This window comes from Grus americana, chromosome 29 (genome assembly GCF_028858705.1).
Source record: "Grus americana isolate bGruAme1 chromosome 29, bGruAme1.mat, whole genome shotgun sequence".
Lineage (NCBI taxonomy): Eukaryota > Metazoa > Chordata > Aves > Gruiformes > Gruidae > Grus > Grus americana.
In genome coordinates, this window is record NC_072880.1 from 1,363,149 (window position 1) to 1,377,755 (window position 14,607).

The window sequence follows — 14,607 nt, forward strand, 5'->3', positions numbered from 1 at the left end:
GGAATGTGCACAGGGGGAGCGTGTGTGCACGGGGGGAGTGTGTGTGCACGGGGGGGGCGTGTGTGTGCACGGGGGAGTGTGTGTGCACGGGGGGAGTGTGTGTGCACGGGGGGGGCGTGTGTGTGCACGGGGGAGTGTGTGTGCACGGGGGGAGTGTGTGTGCACGGGGGGAGTGTGTGTGCACGGGGGGAGTGTGCATGGGGAGGCGTGTGTGTGCACGGGGGAGTGTGTGTGGACGAGGGGAATGTGTGTGCATGGGGGAATGTGTGTGCACGAGGGGAATGCGTGTGCACGGGGGGAGTGTGCATGGGGAGGTGTGCGTGTGCACGGGGGGGAGTGTGTGTGTGTGTGTACCGGGGGGGCGTGTGTGCACGGGGGAGGAGTGGGCACGGGGGAGTGTATGTGCACGGAGGGGGGAGGGACGACTCTGTGTGCACGGGAGGGTGTGTGTGCACGGGGGGGGGCGGTGTGGGGTTCTGGGGGTGCATGCTGGGGGGTGTTGGTGTGCTGCAGCTGGGGGGGGCTGCGTGTTGGGGTGCGAGTGTGTATGTTCACGCATGTGTCGGGTGGTTTTGAGCATGCATGTGCATGTTGGGCGGTGTGTGTGTGTGTCGGCTGGGGTGTGTACATGTGTGTTGGGATGAATACGTGTGTGTTGGGCTGCGTGCTTGCGCGTGTGTGCATGTTGGGGTATGTTTTTGCATGAGTGTGCACGTCGGGGTGCATACATGTGTGTTGGGGTGCGTACATGCATGTTGGGGTGCGTATCCACATGTTGTTTTGCACGCCGGGGTGCTTGCACACGTGCGCATGTGCGCACGCGTGCCAGGCCCGGTGTCTGTGTTTGTGTGTGTGTTGCGGTTTTGCGTGTGCCTGTTGGCATGTCCGTGCGTGTGCATGGGTTCGCCTGCTGGTGTGCACGCATGTCGGGCTGGGTGCGTGTCCACATATATGAGCGCGATGGGGTAGAGTTGGGCTTCTGTGTGTGTCTGTGTGTGCGCGCATCTGTGCACGTGTGTTGGGGGGGGGGTGTGTGTGTGCGCGTACACACTCAGGCACGTGCACAGCGCGGGTGTGTGCACCCACCCAGGACCCCGCAGCACCCCGCAGGGCAGGACGCACGGGTGAGCCCCTCGCTCTCCTCCCCTCCCTCACACGCTTCCAGCCCTTCCTCCTCTCGCTGCTTCTCTTCCGAAAACTTTCTAAGCTGCGGCTAAAGGCCCTGGATATCGGCGCCTCCAAAAAATCCTCTTGCCCGCGGGCTCCCGGGAAGGGAAGCTTTCCAAGTCGAGCGGAGCGAGCTAAGCCCTCGGTGGAGGCAGAAGCTTCAGCTTTCATGGTGTGGGGGTTTTTTTTTTTGTTTGGTTTTTTTTTTTTAGTGGTTGTTGTTGGGTTTCTTCTTCTTTTTTTTTTTTCTTAAATAGAATTTCTAGCCCTGAGGGTTTTAGAGAAAACATTGCAAATGGGAACCAGCGCCGAGCTGCCTGCCTGAGTCAGCAGGCAGCATCTCCCGCTCTCCGCCGGCAGCTGCCGGCTTTGCCAAGGGGGTAGGAGAGCAGCGCTGGCCCGGGGTGATTCAGGGCAGGAGCTGAACCGCCACATGCGACAGCAGAAAGGCCAATTTTTTGGCTCTAGCAGGGATTTTGCTTTTTTTTTTTTTTTTTTTTCCCCCTGGCAGTGGGGCAGGCTGGGGTCCCCCACCTTGTCCTGGTGGCTGCGGCTGTGGGTCAGCACGTCCCCGGCGTCCCTTGTGCCACACAGGAGATGGCTCCCGGCCGGCGTGGGGCACCGGGCTCCCCCTCGGCTCCTTGCTTGGAGGGCTGCAGGCTCCATCCTCTTCCTCGGGGCCTTCCTTCAGCTGGAGCTTTTCTCTGGGCACCCGCTGCTCCCGGGCGGTTTGACCCAGCGACACCCAGGACCCCCCCTTGGATGGAGCCAGGGACCCCCAAACCCCTCCCGGCACAGCCCCCCCCCCCCGGGGACACCGGGAGCCTTCGTGGCAGCCACGCCGGGCTCCGAAGCAGCCGAGATGGATGATTGCAATAAAAAGAGATGAAAATAAAGAATGTTTTATTAAAAGTAATAACTGGCTCTCCTCAGGAGGTGGCTCGTGGGCGATGCAGGTTGTGTCCGGATCGGCACGGGGGGGGACAGGAGGTGCCGATGGGGCCGTCCCTGGGCATCCCCGTGCCCGTGGACTCCTCTTACTCCGCAAATCCGGCCAAACTCTTCCCTCGGCGCTGGAGGGTCTCCTGGGGGACGAGGGGCCCCATGGAGCTGCCCCCCCCCCCCCAGCCGCCCGGAGGAATTTGAGTAGGAGAGGAGATGGCCGCGGAGTGGAGAGAAATATGAAGGAGTTTGTGGAGCACGGAGGAAGGGGAGAGAGGTCAGGGAGGAGCGGCGGCGGCGGCCGGGAATTTGCTGACGGGAGGAGAAAGCCTCCGGAGCGGGGGCGGCTGGGGCCGGGGACTGCGCTCCCCTGGGAGCAGGAGGGGTGAGGGGGAGGCAGCGCGAGACCCCCCAAGCCCCCAAAACCTTGGCAAAGTCCCCATGGGGCAGCACAGCCTGGCCAGCTCGGCGTTAGGCCCATCAACCCTGGTGTCGGGGCGGGTTGAGCAAACCCATCCTCGCGGCGAGCCCCGGCCGTCGCGGCCCTGGGGACATCCTTCGTGGCGTGGCGGTGCCCGCGTTGCGAGGCAAGAGATCCCTCCTCCCGCGTCACCCCCCCACGGTACCCAGGCTGGGGCGGGTGCAGCCGGACCGGGGTGGGTGGGGGTACACAGCACCCCCCCAGCACCGCGCGGAGCCGGGACTGGCATCGGCAATTTGTTTTCTCCCACTCGCCGAGCGCCGGAGGCAGAACAGGATCTCCCGCGGTGCGCGGTGGGCCATGAAAGCCCATCTGCGCCAATAATAATAACAATCATAATGATATTTATACAGAGCCTAATGTCTCCGAGCAGCTTCCAGAACCCATTTGGAGGCAGTCGCTTCGCCTTTCCTCATTACGAGCGACGCGCTGGAGCGGAATGGCTAACGAAGCCGCTCGTTAGCCGGCCCCGGTCCGCGCCGGGTCAGGACTGGACGTCCCCGGGGAGTTGCAATGCCCGATGGTCCTGCTGCGGCCGAGGCGGGATGGAGAGGAAGGGATTTCGCTTCCCACTCGCCGGGGTGCAACAATGGGGAGCAGAAAAATAATTTGAGATATTTTTTTGGCTTATGAAAAGCACCTCGGTGGGGAAAAGCAGGTGAATTCCCTGCTTAAATAACTGCTACGCCGGAGAAGTCTACACCCCAGCCCTTCAGACCCACGTTAGGTCTCTTTATTATTATTATTATTATTATTATTATTATTATTATTATTAATTTATTTTTTTTTAAAAAGCAATTATGAGGAAGCCTCTTTGCCTGCGTTCGTACGCTCCTGCTGGCGTGACCTCTATTCCGTGGTAATTAACTGCCTTCCAGGAGGGGCTGTGGCGGGCGCCGCTTGCCCAGCTTCTGCCTGTTCGCCGGATGGTGATTTGCAAAGAGCTGCAGGAAACTTGATTTCCTAAGGAAAGGCAGCTTCTCTCCTGCCTCCTTCCCCCTGCCAATAACTCCTCAACTCCTTGGCTGATTGAAAACAAATTTCACAAGTGGGTCAAAGTCACAGGGATAAAGGAGCTGGGGCGAGGAGGGGGCTGAGGACCGCGCTCGGGAGGCTCAGCCCTATAGTAGACATCAGAGCATCCCCACGGGGCGTTGTAGGAAGCCGGGTGTCAAACCCTCCGCAACTCGCTGATGCCGTTATTCTTTAATTCCTTTATTTTTTGGAGCACGGATGAGTCCCAGGGAGAGATGGTGGAGGCAGGAGTCCAGCCCGGGAGCAGCTCTCGGGGGGCCAGACGCTCTGGCTTCCCCAGCCGGTTTCGGGGTGGATGCTGGGTGCCAGCGGGTGCTGGGTGCCAGCCGGGTGCTGGGTGCCAGCTCGCAGCTGGTCCTCACAGAGGCATTTGCTAAACGGACACCAAACAGATGGGGACGTGCCAGAGAATCCCCGCGGGGCCGGCGTGCCGTGGCATCCATCACCGCCTCGATCGCTGCCGTTCTCAGCCGAGTCGGGGCGGAGGCAGCGGGGCAGGACAGGCAGCGCCCGGGATGCGGCTGCAGGCAGCGGGCAATGGTGACCCCATCCCCAGCACCCCAAACCGCTCGGCCAGCCACCCCCCGACAGCGCCTTGGGCTAATCCTGCGCTGGGGAAAAATCCGCTCTCCTTCCCCCCTGGCCCCAGACGGCGGCTGAGGACTGAGCCTGTTTTGCCGGCACTAATCCTGTCCCCATAACCCACTGCCTGTGCTGCCCGTGCTGCCTGCGCTGCCTGTCCTTCCCCGGCTGCTCCCCATCACCGCGATCAGGTTTTCCTCCACGAAAATCTGCCCTGGGTGCTGCGGACCGTTCCCTTTGCCCCTCGCTGCCTCAGTTTCCCCATCTCACCAAATCCTGCTGCTCCCTGGTGCCAGGCTCAGGCAAGGAAAACAGATTTGGGTGTCACAGGGTGAAAAGGGGACACAACCTCACCCAGCAGCTCTGGTCGCACCCCTCGGTGCCGGGCCCTGGGGACAGCCAGGTGTCGTCTAGGTGGGGATTTAGCCGAAAAGCCGCCTCCAGCATCACCCCGGCGTCGGTCCAGCCCAGACTCTGAGCATCACCTCCCTCCACCCTACCCAGTGCCGGAGCGAACAGCCATTGCAGGGGTGCCGCAGCCTTTTAATATTTATTTTTTTCTCCTCACACTAATTTCTGGCGTGTGCTTACATCTTCTAACGAGGGTTTTATTTGTCGTGTTTGTTTGTTTGCCTCCCGGGCTCAGCTCTCGGACAGAGGTGCTAATAAAGCAGACATCTGTCACCGGGGATTAGATTGTGTTCTTGTTAACATGCTGTTTCCTTTAAATAAATAATTGTCCCCCAAACCAGCATTCAATTATTAAAGCAAACACTGGCGCAGGCCTGGCGTGTGGGTGATGGGTGAGCGGGGCTCCCGTAGGGACCCAGTGGAGTGGCGGGGGTGGCCGTTGTGCTGAAGTGGATGCAGGAGCATTCCCAGGGAGATTCCTCCCCATCCCATCCCATCCCCATCCCATCCCCATCCCATCCCATCCCCATCCCATCCCCTCCCCTCCCCATCCCATGCCATCCCATGCCATCCCATCCCATCCCCATCCCATCCCCATCCCCTCCCATCCCCATCCCATCCCCATCCCATCCCCATCCCATCCCATCCCCATCCCACCCCCTCCCCTCCCCATCCCATGCCATGCCATCCCATCCCATCCCATCCCATCCCATCCCCATCCCATCCCCATCCCCTCCCATCCCCATCCCATCCCCATCCCATCCCCATCCCCACCCCACCCCATCCCGTCCCCATCCCCATCCCATCCCCATCCCCATCCCCTCCCATCCCCATCCCATCCCCATCCCATCCCCATCCCCTCCCCATCCCATCCCATCCCCATCCCATCCCCATCCCATCCCATCCCCATCCCATCCCCATCCCATCCCCATCCCATGCCATCCCATCCCATCCCATCCCATCCCCATCCCATCCCCATCCCCTCCCATCCCCATCCCATCCCCATCCCATCCCCATCCCATCCCCATCCCATCCCATCCCATCCCATCCCCATCCCATCCCCATCCCCTCCCATCCCCATCCCATCCCCATCCCATCCCCATCCCATCCCATCCCCATCCCATCCCATCCCCATCCCATCCCATCCCATCCCCATCCCCATCCCCATCCCCACCCCATCCCATCCCATCCCCTCCCATCCCCATCCCCATCCCCATCCCATCCCCTCCCATCCCCATCCCATCCCCTCCCCATCCCATCCCATCCCATCCCATCCCCATCCCCACCCCATCCCATCCCATCCCCTCCCATCCCCATCCCCATCCCCATCCCATCCCATCCCATCCCCATCCCCATCCCCATCCCATCCCCATCCCATCCCCATCCCATCCCCATCCCATCCCATCCCCATCCCATCCCATCCCCATCCCCATCCCCATCCCCATCCCATCCCATCCCATGCCCATCCCATCCCCATCCCATCCCCAGCCCCATCCCATTCCCATCCCAGCCCCATCTCCCACCATGGATAACCCTGCACCATCCCGGTCTCGCATTAACCCCCCGGTTCTCACACGTGAATTTTCCACTCTCCTGCCTTCCCCACCCCAAAATTCACCATCCTCCACGAGTGATTTAATTGCCTCCATCGCAGGCTGTGCCTCGTCACCGGGAAGACGCTTCCCCATCCCATCACCCCACGAGGTCGAGCCGTGCTTAAAGTATTATTTTAATCAGCTCCGCTCCTGCAATAAGAGGCAAAGAGATTCATTGAAAGCGGCTGCAATTCCCGCGTGCCGGTGGCGGGGAGAGGGATGGCACAGCCGGAGAAGTCCCCTCCCGGGGCTCGTGACTTCGTGCTTTGACTCTGTGTTGGGGTCGCGGCCGTAACCCTCCTTGGGCGATGCTTTAATTACACCCAGGACCTGGTAGAAATACGGTTCTCGGCGTGTTTGAGACATCGAGAGCGACCCCGGGCTGCTGGCGGGGAGGATTTAGGCTTGGTGGGGGAGACGGAGACACGCGCTCGCTGGGCGATGATTATAATGGCAATAAAACATATGGCCGGCGCAGCGTGCCGTAGCCTGCAGGCAATAAAGCACAGGTAACGAGCTCAGGGCTGCTGCCGAGATGCTTGGGGTGTCCGGGGTGCTGGGGGGGAGCGCTCACAGATTTGGGGGAACCCCTCTGACTCCGTCCTGCAATGGGGAATAGCGGAGTGGGGCTGGGAGCAGGCGCTGCTTCCCCAGGCATTGCTGCGGGAAGCTGCCTGACCCCGGGATCGCTGTGGCACCTTGGGATTGCTGTGGGACCCCAGGATCGCTGTGGGACCCCAGGATTGCTGTGGGACCCCGGGATCACCACGGAACCCCGGGATCACTGCCCGAGCGCAGGTTCACTGCCCGACCCCGGGATTGCTGTGGGACCCTGGGATTGCTGCCCGACCCTGGAATCACTGCAGGACCCCGGGATCGCTGCCTGGCTGGTGCCTGTGGCTGGAAAGAGGGTGCTGAGCACCCAAAGGTGGGGACAGTCCCTCTGGGACCAGTGCATAGGGCAGAGCAGGAATCGTCCCACGTGGTACGCAGCGGCCGTGAGACAGCGCAGCACCAGGGATGCACTCGGGATGAAACGTCACGGCGAAGCGAAACCCTCGGGTGTCCTGGCGGGGTTCTCCTTCCTAATCATCCTTATTTGCCCAGGCCTAATTCATAAATCAGCAGGCGCGAGTAATTTCCCCAGGAGAGCATTTAGACGGGAGATTGAATGAGTAATTTACTGGGAACATTAAGACGGCACCAGATAACTTATTTATGAGAACTTTTTGACAGATCTGCCACTCAATAATTTATGCCGCGCAGCATTTAGTCAGGGTCACCAGTAAATAATTCACTTATTATAAACTATAGAAGGTTTTACGAGATGCTGAATTATTATCTCACACCAGATTCGGGGCCGTAAATATGAAACCGATGATGTCCAGGTAACGGAGGTGTCCCTGGACCGGGTGTGTGCTGAGACCCGATGCCGCGGCGCACTTGGTGCAGGGATGTGTTTTGGTGCTGCTGGGTGCCGGTGGGGGGTGCTGCCGGTCCCCCCATGGGCTGCGGTGGCCTCTGGGAGGAAGAGGCGTTGCCACAACAGCAGCTTGTGCAACAGATGAGGAAATTGGGTTTCTCGTGGCATCACGAGGGGCTTTTGTGAGAGCAATCTTGCCTTTCCCCGGCTGGGGAAACTGAGGCAGGGGAGCCACGGTTGCCAGAGCCCCGAATACCGGCTCATCGCCACCACGGGAATGGTTCCTGCGGAGTGGTGATGCCGGGGGGCTCAGACCCCACTCTTGGCCCCGCTGGGACCTCATCCTCTGGCTTGGTGGCTTTGTCCCTGGTCATGACGTGGACGGTGGCCACCAGCATCAGCAGTGGCCCGAAGACGGCAGCCATGATATATCCCTTCCTCACGCAGTAGTTGTCCTGCACCCCGCACACCCCTGGCCCCCCCGCACTGCCCGGGGGCTGCCCCCCACCTGCGCCCGGCGTCGCGGCGTCCCCAGCACGGGACTCGGTCACTCCCCAGGGTCCCGCGGTGCTCCCGCTGCGTCCTCCCGCATCATCGGTCCCGGTTGCCATCTCAGAAGAGCCATCTGCGGGTACGGGGCACGGCGTGAGCTGCGGGGCTGCTTTGGGGACCAGCTCCCACTTTGGGGGGGGATCTGGGTGCCACCGGGGCTGGGTGCAGTGGGTGCAGCGGGTTGCGGAGGCACCAAAAGAGGAAGGGGAATTTCTTCACCGACCACATGCCCATCCTGGGCTCCTCCGTGTGATCAAGGGGGGGGATGCCGTGGGATGGGTGGGCTCAGGCCAGGGGAGCAGTGGCAGCCCACTCCCATGGGGACATGCGTGGGGTGGACCGAACCCAAGCCTGGTCCTTGCGACCCTTCTCCCTCCATCCTTGGACTCACCGTGAACCAGCAAAAAATAGTGAAAGGTCTTTGGGTTGGTGGGGTCAGACAAGGTGTCCACGACCACCTTGTACCTCCCGCTGTCTGCCAGGTTCAGCCGTCTGATCTCCAGCGAGAGGTTGGTGGGGTGGATGAGCAGCCGGCCACGGAAGTCCGGCAGGTAGTCGACGGTGAATATCTTCTCCCTGGGCTTCGCCTCGGCGATGTGGGTCCCCCGGGATCTCCAGGTGACCCGCGCGACGTCCGCAGACATGAGGTGCAGGGCCGGGAAGGACAGGGACTGTCCCACCAGCCCCTTCAGCAGCTTGGTGCCGCAGCAGAGACTCAGACCTGCAAGGCACCGGGTGCCACGAGAAGGTTGTGGGGCTGCGATCATAAGGGTGATGGTGGTCTCCATCTCTGCCCCCCCCCCCGCCCAAAAACAAGCACCCCAAAGCATCCCTAGGGATGGATGCTGGTGCAGCCAGGATACTCCAGCCCACCTGCCCTGGCATCCCAGCCCTGCCCGTGGCAAACTGCCCGCCCCAGCCCCAGGAGCATCCTTACCCTCGGCCGCCACTAGCAGCACAAGGCAGAGAAGCGTGGCCCCGGCTCCGGCCATGTCCCCTCCTTGCGTGGGGTCTGGCCAGGGGGCTGAGCGGATGCTGTGGCTTCTGACCCGTGGGGCTGAGTCCCCACAGGGGCAGGAAATATCCCCGGGGGCTGGTGGGGCTGTCAGAGAGGGATTGCACAAGGCTCCCCGCTGGGAAGGACACTGGTGCTTGTGGGGTGAGGGAAGCGGTGACTTGGTGAGTGGGACGGGCTTCGTGGAGGAAGCAATGGCAGTTGGTATTTGCCAGGATGTGCCGGGGCCTGACTCTGTCCCGGGATGGGCAGGAGGGGAAGAGGCAGCTCCCACTTCACCAGTGTCTTGTGCGGATGATGAATAACCCGGCGGAGGCGTTGGGACCGGCGGCGGGGGGGGGGGCAGGGGTTTAAGATCCTGCTTGCGGGGATGCGACGGGCCAGGGGACGTGGGCAGAGCTGGCGCTGGGGTCCTTCCCCTGCGCATCCCGGCCCTTTTCCCATGGCAGCCAGCTGGGAACAGGGACACAGCTGCAGGCACTGCCCCCCAGGACAGGTGAATTTTGGCCAGGGGAGGCTCAGTCACTGTAGATATAAGATGCTCTGGGTGGAAACCTGCTTTCCCTTGGAGGAAATCCCTGCACGACCCATCCTCCATCCCTGTCCTGCTCAAAAATGAAGGTTTCCACCCAGTTATCGCTTCTCCGAGTGATTTGGGATCAGCGCACGGAGCCAGGGCTCAGCTCCTTTGGGATGGGTGCTGAGGTGGGGGGGGGTCAGGGACCCCAGCCCAGAGCCAGGTCTAGGCCCCCCCAGGGACAAGCCCAGCCCGGCTGCCACCGACCGCGGTCGCATGCTGCCACCTCTCGGGCAGAGCCGCGCTCCAGCCTCGGAGAATATTTTGGTTAAAAAAATGTGGTTTTTTCCTCCCTCCGGAAGCAAAGCGCAGGTGAGATGCTGGAGGGATGGGCTGCAGGCCCATTAAAACAGAAAAGCATTTAAAAAAGCTGCCTGTCTGAAAAAGGGGGGGCTCTGGGGGTCCCCATGGGGACCCCGACGGCGGCACCTGTGTGAAAGCCTTGTGCGGGATGGTCGCCCGCTTCCCGCTCCCATCCTGCAGCATCACCTGCCCCGCGCAGCTCCGGCCGCGTTCCAGAACACCGGAGGGATGCCGGAACCAGGAAAGCAGCCACGCGTCCCTGAGCCGTCGCACCAACGCGCCAGCAGCTCTGCCCGCGCAGAATCTGTCCCCCCCCCCCGCCCCGGCCCTCCGCCGCCCTCCTCGCCTGCGCATCTCATGGGCCAAATTTAGCTGGAAGGGGAATGAGAAACCGCGGATGATGCGCTGAATAAAAACACCCTCTGCAATGCGGTGCTTCAAGTATGCAGCATCTTCCCTTCCTCCTCAACGTGGTCCCTGAAACGTGGTAAATGTTTCCCTTTCATTCCCTTCCCTTTTTTTTTCCCCCCCTCTCGCACTCCCTGGGCAAAGCTCCTGCAGCCCGGGGAAGGTCCCCTTGATGTAAATTGTTCCCTACATGTTGAACGGAGCCGCAGACAAAAGCTCTAATTAATCGGCTCAGCCCCTGCTCTGGAGCGGAGGTTTTCAACCTTGCAAAACGCTGCTTTTCTCTTTGTAGCCTTAATTAGGTTTTTTTTTTTTCTTTTTCTTTTTGCTCCTCTGCCTGCGAGGGGGAAGAAGGGGCCGTGGGAGCCCGTGTGTCCTACGTCACCGCCGGGGCACGGCGTGGGGAGGGAAAGCTGCCGGAGCTCCTCCAGCTGGCTCCGTCTGGGTTTGCAGGGTCAGGCTGTGCCTCAATTTCCCCCGCCGGCGGTGTTGAACCCGTTGCACCCTGGTCGCTGCCGGGCGATGGAACAGGGATCTATTGGTTTGTGCATCCTTGGGTGTGCGTGCCTGCGGGTTTCAGACTTGCAGGAGAGGCTGAGCTGATCCCATCCCTCTCTGCTCCCCGTGCCGCGGCCTTTTTCCAAGACTTTTGCTGGGAACCTGCCCCTTTCCCACCCATTTGCCCAGTCCCTTGGCAGAACCAGCCAACGGCCCCTGCCTGGGGGTGGCTGTTTTGCAGTGGGGACCCCTGCACCCCAACTCATCCCATGCATAACCCAGATCCCAGCCAGGGTTTCCCTGCCCGTGTCCAACCCGGCAGCGGGGCCGGGGAATGGCTCAGGGCCGCCGCAGAGGCAATGAGCTTACCGTAAGGTGATTAGCGGCGCGGATCGGAGGGCAGAAGCAGACGGCGGGGCGATCGGATTAGGGGCTGCCCGCCTCGGCACTTCTTGCTCTCTTCCAGCAGCACCGCGGCTGCCTGCGACCCGCCGGCCCCGCGTGAAGCTGCCGGGCAGGGGATGGTGCGGACACCGGGGACGCCTGGCCTCGGGGGGGCTGTGCTGGGCTTGAGCATCCCTGATATTGCAGGCAAAGCCAAGAGTACCCACTGGATCGTAGTAAAACCACTCTCAGGACAAGCTCATTAATATCTACTAGCGATTTAACGAGATGGTATCTGTTGGTAGAGGCTAGATAAGGAACCAACGTACTGCTGCTGCGCCCAGATAACGCGATGCTCCTTCCACATGGCTCCTCATCCACAGTTTACCTAAACGCAGCAGATCTGGAGCCAAAATATTTGGGAGAGGGAATAAATCTCTGGCGATGAGTGGGCGACACGCCGAGCTGCTTTGTTAAAGGATGGGGAGGAGAGTTAACGAAAGGCTGGGGTGACGCTCCTTGGTCCTTGCATCCTGATCCCGTTTGGATGGCTCCATCCCAGGACGAGGGGTCTGGCAGGATGCCGGGCAGGGGACTGTGTCCCTGTTTGCCCAAAACCCGAGGGAGAACCCCCCCCCCCCATCCCAGGGTCTCCCCTGGGGCGAGGAGAAGCTGTTGGAGGGGACCCTCATCTTTTGGGGTGACAACCACTGCAGCCCATTTGATCTGTCCCCTCCACAGAACAGCCCAGAACTTGCTCAAGAACCCAAAATACAGAATACTGGGGGAAAAACAAAAAAAGAAGTAGATTTTTCTTTAATCCGTGCTCAGGCGGGTGAACAGCTCTCCGCGGTTAAAAGCAGCTCGTTTGCTGGGGTGATTGGAGGCCTGACCTGGTGCATGAGATGGGGTGGGGGCTGGCGGCTGCTTTGCAGGCTCCCCCCTTGGGGGTCCTACCCGCAGAGGTGGGAGCGCCACGGGAAGGGGGTCCCCGACACCAGATGAGGCCATGCGTGACGGCCACGGCCGTGACCAGGCTGCCCAGCACCAGCAGGGAGAGCAGCCCCTTCACTCCGCAGTACAACCACGAACCGGCTGCAGAGACAGAGAGGGTGGGGATGGGTGAGGGGCGGACATCACCTGCCCCCCCTGGGCACACCGAGGCCGGGTTGCCCGCAGCACAGGCTCACGGCACTTGTGGGACTGATCCTGCCACATCCCCACTGCTGCCAGCACTGGTTCACAGCCACGTAGCACCTTGCACGCCGGCTGTGCGCTGCTCTGCACCCCCAGCCCGGGGCTACACCTCCCACTTACAGATTTAAGTCCTGAACCTCATTTTGGAGCTGGAGGGGTAGAAACTCTCCCCAAAAACATTTGTCCCACAAACCTGAGGCTGCAGAGTGGCAGGCGGCCACGACATCGGTGCTGGCCATGCTCCAGCTCACCAGGTTGCTCACGTTGCAGCAGCAGACGGTGGGGTCAGTGTCCCCACGGACCTGCAGCTGCAGCCGGGGCTGGTGCCCCAGGGCTGCCGGGGGATCCCCGGTGCAGGACCAATTGTAGGAGACGTTGCCGGTGTTGGGCATGGTGCAGTGCAGTGAGAGGTTGCACCAGCTCTGCTCCTGGTGCAGGATGTGTGCCTCCAGGCGCGGCTGGCCGACGGGATCTGCGGGGGCAGAGCTGGTGAGAGGGGACGGGGGGGGACAAGGTGACGGGGGGGACAAGGGGACGGGGGGATGGGGACCCGGCTACTCACCCCACACCGACACCCAGAAGCATTGATGAGTAACAGAACCTGATGTGTCCTCAAATTCTGCCCAATAGACCCCACTGTCTGCCGGGCGAACCAGGCTGATGCACAGGGAGACGGTCTCCTCCTGGAAACCAGCTCTCCCAGAAACAGGAACCCTGGAGTATTGGACAGATTTATTCTTCTCAGCCCTCAGGATCCAGTGCTGGTCTCCTCCATCCGATCTCACTCTCCATGTGAGCTTTATCCACCGCTCCGGGGGTTTCTCCGGCTGCAGCTGCAGCGTTCCACCCACAGACACAGGTCGTTCCTGGCACTCCGAGGGTCCTAAAGCGGAGAGGGGTGAGCGAGGGACCACGGCCCTGGGAGATGCTCCATGGCTGGGGAGGGGTACGGTCCCACACCCGGCACAGCCCTGCTCTGTCCGTCCTTGGGAATCTGGGGCTGGAAGCCTCCGGCATCGCGTGCCTTCAGCCGCCTCTCGGTTCCCCCCGGGGCGGCTGAGCGCAGTTTGGGAAGCCATTTTCAGTTCCTCCTTCTCTCTCATCTTCCGCCTCCACTTACCTTCGGCTGGTGAAAACCAGATACTCCCCACTATGCACAGTGGGGGCTGTTTTCTCCCAATATCTATTTGTTATCTAAGGTTAGTACAACGGGAATCCCATTTTCCAAAGAAAGGGGAAGCCCTGATGAAGATCTTGCTCATCGCCCTCCCCTGTGCCTCCTACAGCAAGTCAAATCCTCATGAGCAGAGTATTTTCTCCTAGATGTGCAGCCTTTCCTTAAAAAAAATTATAATTTTTTACATTAGTTCCTTCTTAATGGCCCAATTTAAGCGATTAGCTGAGACTTTCTGGCCCTCAAGAAGCACCTTTTGCTTTCAGCTTCGGTTTGTGGTTTGTTTTTTTTTTTTTCTCACTCAACAACTCAAGACATTGCTCTGATCCCATGACAAGCTGTTTGCTTCCTAGTTCGCATGAGAAAAAAAAAAAAATTAAAACCAACCCAGAGCCAAGCACTGACCCCGGGCAGATGCCTGGTGCAGAGACTTGACAGAACTCATTGCAGCTCCCGTGTTTACCTTGGGCTCGGCAGAGGAAGCACGTGGAGACGAGGAGGAGAAAGGTTCCACGCTCCATGGCTGTCCCAGGAAAGGGTGGGAATTGCGGTGGGAGATCAGGGCAGGCGTGGAGGGACGATCAGACCTGGCTCTGCATCCGCTGTCCCCTGCATCTCCTGGGAACCCCCCGGCCGGGCTGCATCGCTCCCCAGCTCCCTGACCCCAAGGCACGGTGTCTTTGGGCTGGGCACTGCTCCGCGAAGGGTCGAATCCTGCTGCTCGGGACCGTCCCTGGTCTGTGGTTGGCACATTACAAACTGCTGCTGCGCAGTGCCCAGTGCAGCTTCTCCTTCCAAAGCGAGCTGCAAAGGAAAAACAGAAAAACCCCACCCCCCCCCCGCGCCTCCCCCGGGTAATTAAA

At 60.8% G+C, this 14,607-nt stretch overlaps 1 protein-coding gene across 4 annotated transcripts; it reads right to left on the minus strand.

Moving 5' to 3' along the window:
• Positions 1 to 4,745: 4,745 nt before the first annotated feature.
• On the minus strand, positions 4,746 to 14,547 carry LOC129197798 (natural killer cell receptor 2B4-like). 4 transcript variants are annotated; one of them, XR_008574386.1, is made up of 7 exons: positions 14,208 to 14,547; positions 13,133 to 13,453; positions 12,764 to 13,042; positions 8,580 to 8,909; positions 8,145 to 8,261; positions 6,237 to 6,363; positions 4,746 to 4,869 (listed from the first exon to the last, which is right to left on the minus strand). XR_008574386.1 is itself a non-coding variant. In XM_054806548.1 (6 exons), exons 1-6 carry the CDS (start codon positions 14,263 to 14,265, stop codon positions 6,335 to 6,337), a joined length of 1,134 nt encoding a protein of 377 aa, XP_054662523.1. In that variant the 5' UTR covers positions 14,266 to 14,547; the 3' UTR covers positions 6,188 to 6,334. The 4 variants fall into 4 exon arrangements, 3 of the variants coding, with proteins under 3 accessions (XP_054662523.1, XP_054662521.1, XP_054662522.1); XM_054806548.1 differs by lacking the exon at positions 4,746 to 4,869 and having other exon boundaries at positions 6,188 to 6,363; XM_054806546.1 differs by lacking the exons at positions 4,746 to 4,869; positions 6,237 to 6,363 and adding an exon at positions 6,392 to 6,816.
• Positions 14,548 to 14,607: the final 60 nt, after the last annotated feature.